Source organism: Melospiza georgiana, chromosome 4 (assembly GCF_028018845.1).
Source record: "Melospiza georgiana isolate bMelGeo1 chromosome 4, bMelGeo1.pri, whole genome shotgun sequence".
Lineage (NCBI taxonomy): Eukaryota > Metazoa > Chordata > Aves > Passeriformes > Passerellidae > Melospiza > Melospiza georgiana.
The window spans coordinates 66,023,017-66,035,059 of NC_080433.1; the positions used below are offsets into that span (position 1 = coordinate 66,023,017).

The following is a 12,043-nucleotide window of genomic DNA, read 5'->3' on the forward strand; positions in this document are numbered from 1 at the left end:
TGACTGCCTTTGCCTGTGATGCTGGGAAACTCCTACCACAGCCCCTGAGAGCTGCACTTCCAAAACACTGTGGGTGAGCAGTAATATGGAAACCAGTTTGCTTTCATATCTGTGTGTTTCTTCCTAGCTCGACAATTACTGCTCTGTGTGTGTCCTTGGAGACTGCTGCCAGCACAATAACAGGAGCACGTGAGGGGCAGCATCCAGCCTCTTTACATCCTTTCCTCACTTGGAGTAAAAGGGAAAGGCTGTGCCCTCACTTTCATCCTCCCACTTCAAGTACTGAGAAGGTCTGTACTGCCTGTGCTGCTCAGAAATGTGTTCTGAAGCTTTGACAGTGGAGAGTAGAAAGGGATGGATATGAGCACACATGCTCTGAATGTCATCCAATGCCCTAAGCATCACTCATTTCTTTGATTCCAGTGTGATGGCATTTTTAATTACAGTACTTGCCTCTTCAAGAACAGGAGCAATCATAAAGGCAGATCCCCAAAGGAAGGCAGTATCTATTCCATGAGTCTCCGGATCAGAGGTAAATCTGTTTTGAAAGTTAAATACACAATGTTAATTCACAGTTGTGAGAATTTGCCAAATATTTTGATATTACTCACTGTGACAAGAAATCTGCTTCCTCAAAGTATCCTTCAACACAGCCAAATATTTTTCCTGATTGAGGGAATGCCAAAAGCTGGACAGATATTCAGATATTTCAGTAGTACCTACCATCCCAGAGCAGACCAGGACTCTCACAAAATGATGAAGCTGATTTCTTTTCAGAACAGCAACAGTAGGAAAACAACTCACTCTATTCAGTGGGCTGAGACTTCATTGTGGGAGCCAATGAACAGGACAGGGGCCAGGCCCAGGAGAGGGAACACAGAGGAAAAACACTGTGCTCTAGGATCTAAAGCATTTGTGAAAATCCTTGGATTTGGTCTCCTACAGCTTTCACAGATTTACATTTGAAATTGTTTGCAAGACAAACACAGAGCAACAGTCATGCATTATTGCACGTTTTAGCTGCCTCTCCTGAACGGATGGAAAACCTATGGAACCCAGTCCATTTTATTCAATGCACTAAAACAGTTTTGGATTCTGATCCTGTTCTCCAGAATGCTCACAGTCCCATCTGCCTGGCATAACTTGCCTTCTCTTGGGAAGAGATCTCTATTCCACTGTGCATTAGCTAATGAAAATATTGAATAGCACCTGGCAAAGAAGAGAGATCCTTCCCAACTCAGGAATCTCCCTTCATACAGCATAAAATCACTGAGAATTTAAATAGGTTTTCAATCATCTCTAAGTCTCTTCCTGAGGAAATAATTAATGGATCCTAGTTCTTATAAGAACATCACATTCACAAAAAATCCACATCTCAAATCCTCCTAAAGTCAAAGTACCTTGTACCTCCTGACTTCTGCTACTCCTCTGCCCCTCCAACAGCCCTGCTGCCTTGTCAGAGATGGTAACTGGTCCGGTTTTCATGCATTTTTGACAAATTCACACTGCCTGTTGCATATTTACATATTATTCTCTAAGGATGTATACATTTCTTGTTTAAAAATTCCTTTATTGTGTCTGTTTGATGGGCTTTGCAGCTGCCCCTGTCTAAAGCCAGGTCTCTGTTGAACACTGGCTGGAGCAGAGTGGCTCAGTGTCAGTGCCCTGCTCCACACCCTGCCTGCTCGGGGCACAGGCACACACTGCACCCAGCCCAGGCTTACAGCAATCTCCCCAGATAAGTAAAGATAACTTGGCAATAAAAAGACACCCTATTGAGTGCTCATATTTCTAAAATACTGGAAACTTAGGGGAGTACATGGAACTTAAGAAAAAAATGTTCTTGAAGGCATATCTTGGGCTCTGCTTGAAAGAAACCTCAATTTGTTCAGAGGGTTTTTTTTCTGTCCAGAACAGTAGCTCTTTTGGACACCTTAATCTTGGTCATTACTGCATTGTGACATAATACTTTTAAATGTTTAAAGCAGATTATGGGTTTGGATGAACTACCTTGTCCTAAAGTTTTTGAAATATAAAACATGAGTTTTTCTTGTCATCTCAATAGGCTCTCTGTATTTTCAATTCAACTGTAATAAAACTGAAATAATAATAAAATACATTTTGTTGTGGGAGATTGCAGGACAAAAAGCTGATCAAGAAATTATGAATAAAGAAGAATCAATCATATTTGTACATGGAAAGATGACTCTCACCCTTTAACTCAGCATAATTTTCTCTTGCAATTATAGCAACCACTAGCACAAATTCAGCACACAAATGAACTTTCCTATTTTGAAACTGTAAGCCATTAAAGCATGCTGTCATCTATCAAAGGTCTTTAATTCCATCTACCGCTTCCTCTGGTTAGATGCTGGCCTCTTTTCTGTCATACTCCCCCCCCAGTTAGCCATTAAACACATCTGTCCCTTCCACTAATGGATTACCACCTCACAGTCTTTTTTGGACACCTGAGGTATCAATACCTCTGCTTTATGGAGTGAAAGCCTCCAAGACACCAAATACACTTAAAAGAATCTACTGGGATGTTGTTCATGTTTGCTGCCTGACATGAACCCCTAAATGTTCCAAATGGAATGAAATGTCCACATGAAACAGCTATTGCTTGGAGACTCCTTGCCTGGGTACTGTTGTTTTCATGGTGAGAACTCTGAACTCGTAAGAACTTCACTAATGCAGGAGTTTTTTATTTTTCCTTTGTATTTTTTACAAGTAAGAGGCAAGGGGTATGTAAACTTCCATCATCCATACACTGAAAATTCTGTTTCACTTCTCTTTCTTAAAACCCCACATTTCTCCTCCTGCTAGAATCTGGGTCACTTTCTCTACTTGGGCAGATCCACTACTAAACCACTTAATATTGCTTAGAAATAGTAAGAAATATACATTGAGTAAGAGCAGTGAATAATAGTAACCAGAATTAACTAGTGGTAGTAAGAAACACTTTTAAGTCATTTTAGGATCTAGCTCTGGCAACATGAACAAGTGATGGGGCTAGGATGCCAGCAGGGGCAGTGGGAAGGGAAACATCTCCTGATGCCTATCCTACTTACATGCATTTGAGAGGTTTTATTTCCTAGTAATCCAGTAAACTCTGGTCCTGCTGACTAAAATCCCATCAGTGTCTGTAGTGAACCTCTCATCTCAGTTTCATCTGACAAAAGCCTCTGCTGGTGCATTTGAGACTGACCTACACCTCTAATCAAAGCAAATTTGGAAATTTGCCAATGTGGACACGGCCCACATAGAGTACAGGTATGCTGGTAAGGGTCAGAAAGGCAGCTTTAATGACACTAGAGCAATTCTGTATTAGCAGAGATTAGCTAACATTAATGCCAAAATTAACTTGGGCATTTCCAATATTAACACAAACTACATTATATTAAACTATATATTGAAAAAGACCTAAAATAAATACTTTAAATAGCATATCACTAATTGTAATTTATGAGTACCTATGCTCTCTAATTTTATCCAGTAAAATGACATTGCCAAGTAGAAAGAGGAAGGATACTTCTTTTAAAAACAGTTAACCATTATGCTGAGTAAGCAAAATAGATTTTTTCAAGTATCCTTTCCATGCTTGAATGGTGTGCACTTTGGTGTAACCTCAGTTTAATTTGCACAAAATGCCTTACCCTTTAACCAGAATGTTTTTAAGCTAAAGGGGAGAAAAAAGAACATTACACAGTCTATGACACCGCCTGCACCAATGAAATGAAATTGTGGCAGAGCTTCAGGCTTTCATATGTATTGTTTGCACTCCTTTTGCTCAAGTCTTTGCATAAAGCATTCTGAAGTAGAAAATTAACCAAAAGCAGGTATAAAACGGATTAGAAGATCAGGACAGGGAAACTAAACCTCAGCGGGATTCCTGCTTCTTCCAAAAAAGAAAAAATTACTCGTTCCAAAAATCTGAGTTTAATTTTCAAAGTGGCTTTTCAGTCTGCATTTATTAATCTCAGTTTTGCACCTGCTTCTGCACTCCGACATCTCTATCTCTGTTTTCTCTGTGCAATTTGTGGACACAGATGTGGGTTTCATAGATAGCATGCAGATCCAAGTGCTAAATTGGAAAAAAAACCCCAAATGCTATGGATCATTGGACTCTCTGTATGAGGCCTTTTAGCATTCTGGATCAGAATACAGATTTCATTGATTTCATTCAAATACAGTAAATATAGGTATGTGACTCTCATTTTTGAAATAAAAAAGAACTATATATTTGCCTAAGACTAAAACTTTTCAGAATTCTTCTTTCTTAAGTTTGTCTTTTTCACCCCACTGGAAACAAATAAGGTTGTATATTAATGGAAATTAATTGCATATATTAAGAGTTACCTTAGTGCATATAACTTGATTGATTTAACTGTTCAGCTGTTCTTTTAAAAGAGAGGATGCAATAATAATACTGTGAATATTCTCCTAAGGATATCAACCATTACATACATAAGAGCTCAACTACTTTGTGAGCAAATGAGAATGAAAAAGAAACTCCAAACTCACTCGTGCATCAGTGAGCGCACCACGGTGCCTCCGTGAACGTGAGACTCGTAGAACAGGGTGTACAAGTACGGCAGCAGGGAGTATCTGATCCGAAGAGTAGCACGAGATATCTTGGCAAATTCATCTCCAAACACGGCTGGGTCTTGTTCCTGTCCAGGAAAAGCTTAGATTTGTACTGAGCATTGAAAAAAACTCAGCAGAGAAGCTGTGTGCAGCATAAGGAGAGCTGTGGCTGGCCTGATGCTACAGAAGTGAGTGTTAAAATAAGAAAAAGCACTCATTTGCAAACTGCAAGATATATTAAGAACAACATCCATTATTCCCGAACTAACATTTGTATAAAATTCTTAACTTGAAAAATTCCAGTGAGTTCTAAATGATCAGGCCCCACCAAAATGTATGTGACCCCTCTGCAACCACCCCTAAGCCTGTGGGGAGACGGAAGCTGGGGCTCCATGCCTGTGCCCAGGAACAGATGCCCAGCATCTAGAAATTAATTTATCCTGGAGATGCAAGCCCTCTCAGACAAAGGAGATGAAACACACGAAAAAGGGAAGACTGATAATCTGCAGATCAAAGTCAAAACCTTAATTACATTGGCCACAAATACAAAGGCAAGTCTAGGTAAAAGAGTAAACTCATAACCCTGCTGAAGCCAACAGGTGACCAAAGTCACTGTGTGTGGTACAGAAAACATTTCATCCATTCAAGAAGCTTGATTTCTCCTCCTGTGTGCCCCATTTTAGGATGCCCTGAGTGACAGCACACCCATACATCAGCAGTGCCCCTCAGCTCCTCAGTGCCAGCAATGCTCTCCTGTGGGGCAGGGCGTGCACTGGGTGCCACCATCAAGGGGGCAGGTTGGAGCAGCCTGTCTGTATTCACTGGCTGGGTTTGGTCCTACTCCAACACAACCCTGACTCTCCCCTGGGATGGCAGGCAGAGCACGCAGCCAAGGGCAGTGCTGATATGGGAAAGAGCCACATCTCCTTTAATTCCTCCTGTCAACCTCTCCAGTGCTAAACAGCCAGCTTGCAAATCACATGGCTCCCTTTCTCCTTGATGAAATCTTCCCAGAGTACTCAATATTCTCATTAAAGCTGAAGACGATATGATGAATTCCAAGGATAATGAAATGCAAGAGCAACAGAAGTAACAAAGCTTTTTATATTTAGTGCTTTTCAGACAAGAAAAATATTAATTAAACTGTTTGAAACACCCAATGAATTAGGCAAAGTAGGTATTTAAGATTTTATTTTAACACTAACCTTATGTTAATTAAATTCAATATTTAAGTAAAATTTCACCATTATTATGTTTATATCAGAATTACTCACTAAGAATACTCCCTGCTGGCTCTGAGCTCCAGAGCATCCATCTATTATTTCAAAAATTGCACTATATTTTTACCAGTGTTCTGACACTGTAAAAACACTGCTTAATTTCACAAAAAACCAGCCAGACTTCTTAGGTGATGCTGAGTCACCCAAAATGCCTGTTCATTTCTTTCCGTGAACACAATATTTTAAATGGATTTAAGTAATGCAATAAAACCAAATATATCTCTCAGTTGCAGCACCCATCATATAGACCCACTGTTCTCTTCTTGTTTATTAAATTGTAAATATGAGATTGATATCCACTCACCCAGGTCAGACTCTGTTTGCATGCTCAAAGGGCCAAGCAACCATATAAATATATATATATATGTACACCTCTGACTTTAGTGGAGAGGCAAATGGAAAATATTTCTCAACATCAACAGCTAATGCCTCACAGACATTTCTTCTCCTACAAAGAAATACCTCAGGGATCTACAGGCTAATTCCTGACCCTGTTAATGATAGTACTATGGTTTATTATTCCTACATTTACCCAATTGCTGAATATCCATAATATTTTCATGGAGAGACAGAGGTCTCCCTGGGAGTGTAAATGTTGCAGCATTTTGATGATGCAACTTCAAAGAAACTGAAGGTTGGCAAATAACCTGAGCTTCAGCATTGCACAGATCAGTTTACAGAAGGAAAAAACCCCAAACATTTCTTGAACAAACAGAACCATTTCATCACGGTTGCAGATAAACACAGAATAATTACAAAGGCTGCAAGACCTTCAAACTTCATAGCTAGAAATGACCTGATAAGTCTTTCTGTTTGCAACAAGTCTTGAAAGGATTTTTATGGTGTTGAAACCAGGGCATGGATCCTGACTAAGGCTGCACTTTTTCATTCATCTCATGGCTCATTAGCCTTTTCTGGTCTTGGCTGCTGTTTGGCTGATAATGATGTCACTTATTGGTGCCTTTCCTTGGAATTCTCACATGTTTGTAACTTGCTTTTAAACAGCAAGCATGGTGTATAATGACCTCTCTCCCCTCCCTGCAATACTTACTATAATTACAGAAGTATTGAAATAAAAGTTGCAGCAATCAAGGGACTAGGAAGTTTTCCTGACACTCACTGGCTCTTAAATGAAACCTGGGCTTCAGCAGGTAAAAATGAAACAGATGAATTTTACCAACAGTGTGAGAAGACCAGCGTTTCTATGTCATCTTTACATTATGAATGGGAAAAATTTACATTTGACTGTGTAATTCCAGCTCTCAGTGCAGCACTCCTATTCACCTACTGCTCCAGTTTACCCAAGAAGGGCAGGTTAATTTTGGAGAAAGCAACACAAATCACTGTCCACATAACCGTAACCATAGGCTACAGCTTTATGTAACTTTGTTTACTTACTATGTTTCCCTCTGAATTGTGGTTTCTGGAAAAGGGATAGAAAGATCCAAGCTGCATCCAGCGCAGGCAGAGTTCGTAGGTAGTGTTCCAGTTAAACCCACAGATATCAGCACCAATCTAAGGAAAAATTGTGTTTGTGATTGTGACCGAGGCCCCAAATGAGAGACTACAGAAATTTGCTAATAAAAATAATATTTGGAAATAAATCCCTGTTTCTAATTATTTTATAAGAATGCTTTATAATGATACAAATTCTCCTGTCTCCTAGAGCACTAAGTTCACTGTGGAGGATCCGACTGTATTTCAATAATTCTACAAATTCTCCATCCCAATTTGCAAACCCAGAAATATATAAAGGATCTCTAATCATAGAGTACATAATTTGAAATCATAGAGCACATAATACAAAGAGATCAGTTTTGGATGGCATACATTTAGTCAGTCCAAATCTTGCAGTGCTGGTTTTGTTTCCCTTCAGCAGCCAAGAGTGACATTTAGCCTTTTAATCTGCAGTTCCTCAGGCTGTGGGGGCTGTTACTGCGGGCCATCTCAAGTGGCTTGTTTCAGAAAACATTTGAGCTAATTTGAAGTGTTATTGTGTATGAGCCAGCACCTGCCTAGAGGATGCCAGACTTACGAAGGGAATGCCAAAGAGGTTGAATTCCATGATTCCGATGACGGAGCGGCGCAGGTCCTTCCACTGAGAGAAGTTGTCCCCAAGCCAGTGAGCAGTGTGCTTGCCACTGCCAACGAACGTGGACCGGCTCAAGACGTACGGCCGCTTCCCAGTAGCCTGCTTGACAGCACTGCAGAGAAATGCAACAAGATCATCAAAAGCAGGAATGGCAACCAAAACATCTTCAAATCAACCTGAGCGTTCAGGCACAATTATATCTGAAAGGGTATCACCATGAAACAATTATCATTGTGATCCCTACTCACATGCAAGTGTGGCTGCCAAACTGCAAATAAAAGGAAGATTTACACACTGGCCAAAACAAAACAAACAACAAACAAAAATCTATCTGATTCACCAAACAATTTGCTTCAGGTATTTTAATCTTCCTAAATAATAATTTGTGTTTAATTTATTCTCAGCTGAGTCTCAAAATGAAAATTCAAACCATAATTTCCTTTCTATACTAGTATATTTACTTAAGTGTCCAATTAGTTCCTAAAAAAGAATATAATATGTATTTTTTTCAACACAGGATTTATTTAGAGATTTGTATTGGTAAATAAAGTTCCAATATCCAGGAATTAAAAACACAAAAAACCCCAATGAAACACAAAACCAAAAAACCAAAACCACACAAAAATATCAAAAGTATCTCTAAACATCTTATAAAAAAATAAGTTATCAATATAGAAAACAAACCTGTAATCATTCAAAATGCCACCCCATCCTTGTAGTATTTTCTCTGGTTTCCTGTCTTTTTTGATATATGAGGTTTCATTACAGATTTAGTGGTACAATGAATTTATCTTTGGTTTTTGAAAACAATTTTGCTTTGTCAGTATTTTATATTGCAGGAACTCAAATCCAACTCTTCTTTAATATGATTTGGACAACACAATTTAGATTCTCTTGGAAATTCTAGCATGAAATATTAATCATATTGTTCACCATCTACTTCTTTCTCCCTTTTCTTAATGAGATTTCATCAAGAGTTCTTTCACCTGTATTCATCATGGCCCAGTGTTTGCTCTTGGGTCTGTGATGGCACAGAGACTTTAAAGTGCTTCAACACTTGCTTCTGAAGCAGAAAACCCCAGCAGCTTTCATGGAAGAAAGCTGAATGAATTAACCTTAGGGGCCATATGCAGCAAGAGGTGCAGTTCTTTAACCATGGGGGACCTGCTGGTTCTGGTTTGCAGGTGCACTGTTGGGCCAATAACTGCACAAGACTCCGTGTGCTTCATATAAATGTTATTTTGGAGCTTTTCATGGATGTCTTGAGCAGGAGTGCTCTCCTCTGGCTGCCTTTGGCTCCATTTGCAAATACAGGTGCTAATGAGGGCAATATCAGATCAACTCAACTATGATCCAGAGCTGCAAAAACAATTTGTAACAAGTAATTTATTGAATAATTTCAGTCTTTCACAAATCATTGCAGAGCAGGTCCTAATGTTGTCAAATGCATTTGTTGATTTAAATTATTTACAGAATATCATGTGCAAATAACTTTTGGCATTAAGCTATGCACAAACTGATTGCTGCTAGTTTATGCATTCAAATTCAAACCATTTGACATAGGCCAGATGACACATCTCCTATTCTCTGTCTGCCTTAGAATAATTCTTAGAATTGTGTTTTTATATGATTATGAAATTGTCATTCATTTTCATCCAATATCCTGCAATTGATGCTGGGTGCTGAATATTCCTGTCAGTAATTTCATTTAATATATTCTTTGTGAAGAGTGAATGCAGAAAGGATATACAACCAGCCTTGAAGGGAAATCTATTTGAGAAACCCAAATGAATATGTACAAAAAATACTTCAGCAAAGTCTCCCAGCTTTGCACCAAAATCAATCCCTGCATATACTTTTGGTGGTCTTCTCCACATTTGGCCAAGCAAAATAAGTTTGTTGGGAGGATCTCTTCAAAGACTGGGGAATAGGGGCCCAAAAACCATGGTAAGAAGTCTGAGGTTCAAGGGCTTCCTGTTCCTTCTCTCAAAATCAGAACTGCGCTTCAGCCAGACCCACAAGAGCTGGCAAACTACTTCTGTTTTTTCCCAGGGCTTCCCTTGCCCTGGACTTGGCATATAAAACACAAACACATCAACACCAGAATTAGGCTCACTTAGCCATGCCCTCTGGATGCTATCAGAATCCAGCTTCTGAAAATGAGTGCTAAATGCTGAAACAGGCCACACACGGACCCCTGCTTTGACTCTTCCATTGTGGAATGAAATTTCCCAGTGTTTTAGCTCAATCCCTGCTGGAAAAGCCATGATCTGCCCATTTCATTTAATCCAACAGCCAGCTTTCCACAGCAACAGCCTGCCTGTGTAAGCTGGCTTTGAGTGCTTCCCAGCTGCAAAATGAGTTTTACAGTAGCTGAGAGCAACTGCGCTGCAATGCAGCTCTAACCTCCTGAACCAACTGAGCCCCAAGCCAATCTGCAAAACACTGCCTGCCAGGAACCAGAAGCAGCTCCAGAAGCAGCCAGGGCACCTGAACAGTTTGGATTCTCCACTGCCAGTGACAGAAACTCTATCACAATGGTGAAGGCACAGATAAATACCCCTGACACCACACAAGGCTGCTTCTGCTGCCAATGCTCACGGAAGCTCTAACAGGAGCATCTTGGTCTACATATACAAAAGCAGCTGTAAAGTTAGGCCTTATACATACATCCTGATTTAGATGAGAAAAGTAAAATTAGAAAGGATTCTGTTCCTTGTTCCAGGGTTCTTTTTTCTTGAAACTTCTTACTAAATGGCAAACAATGAAACAAGACATGGTTCTGTTTCTTATTAAATAATATTACAGATTTTCCAAGTAACATCACTGGCTTTTAAAATGCATTTTAATCACCTGGAATATGATTAGAAATATTTAGAAAACTTACTTGTAAGTTGGTTCTGTCTGGGCCCAGCCAAAGAGAGAGTGTGTGTTGTAGTGGTCCCCAAGGTAAGTCTTGGAGTCAGGACACAGTGTCTTTTCCGCCAGGGAACGATCAGAGATGCCTGAGAATGATACAAACCACTGTAAAATCATATACATCACAATTCAAATCTCTTCACATTTCTACACATTTAGGGGTGAAAACACCAAAATGTTGGGGAAGAGGAAAAGCTGCAGTGTTGGAGCTACACTGATTTGAGCCTAGCACATAGCCACAAATACTTGTTTGCACACAGGCGCGTGTCCTTGGAGAGGGGAGGTGACTGAGTACACACTGATAATTAATTTCAAGTTCTTTGTCCAATAATTCAAAATATCTGTACAGGTGTCATGTATTCAGTAAGTAATAGAAAGAAAATTTCTGCTTTGTTGAATTAAGAATATATTATTTTACACAATGACAAATTTTAGGTAACAAAATATTGCACAGATGCTGCCTGGTCTTTGATCCCATAGCAGAGATGCTGGCAAAGCCCGTTTGGTGCAAAAAAAAATTCCATCTGAAAATGCCTCATGAAGTTCAGCAGGAAAGGGGCACATCAGATGTTGATACGTGTTTATATATAGTTTCCTTCCTTTTGTTCCTTTTAGGGAATTTTTTCCCATAAGCTGCCAGGAAGCATAATGACTGGGTACCTAAGAAAAACGGGAGTGGTCAAGCTCAGGGGAGGAGGACATGTGGTTGCACTTCTCTTAGCTGGCGTTTTTCTGCGAGGGGAGAGACACCGCAGGAATTGGGCAGGTAAAGGATGGGGCTGGGCAGCTGCTGGCGCTCTTCCTCTGAGCTCCGGAGGAGGATGGTCGGAGCTGCTGCTTGGGGAAGGGAATTCGCTGCTGCTGCCAGAGCCCAGCCCAGGGCTGCTTCTTCTGCCGTGGCGTGAGCCTCTGCTCTTGAAAGCAGCCACGGAACTGGAACCTTATTAACACCCACCTCACTAAAAGAGGGACCTATCTCTGTCTGTCCAGGATCCTGAGCTCGCCTCTCCCTGCCCTGCTGGGAGCTGGGTCACCACTGCCCTGCCCCTGCTCTTTCTTCAGCACTGCTCTAAGTTTTTGCTGCACTGTAGCCCTTCCCTCCCTGCCTGCTGAGACATCCTGCCAGCCCATCTTGCTACTTCTGACAGTCCTGCTGGGGCACCGG

General features: G+C 40.3%; 1 protein-coding gene across 1 annotated transcript in view; it reads right to left on the reverse strand.

Annotated features, from left to right (window-relative positions):
* Positions 1–12,043, reverse strand: part of LOC131083022 (sucrase-isomaltase, intestinal-like) — a 60,220-nt gene that overhangs the window by 13,245 nt on the left and 34,932 nt on the right. Inside the window, exons 13-17 of the mRNA XM_058023301.1 lie at positions 10,847–10,964; positions 7,903–8,071; positions 7,266–7,382; positions 4,525–4,673; positions 454–538 (exon numbers count right to left, since the gene is read on the reverse strand). Coding sequence (XP_057879284.1) covers positions 454–538; positions 4,525–4,673; positions 7,266–7,382; positions 7,903–8,071; positions 10,847–10,964 — 638 coding nt within the window. The remainder of the gene's footprint in view (positions 1–453; positions 539–4,524; positions 4,674–7,265; positions 7,383–7,902; positions 8,072–10,846; positions 10,965–12,043) is intronic.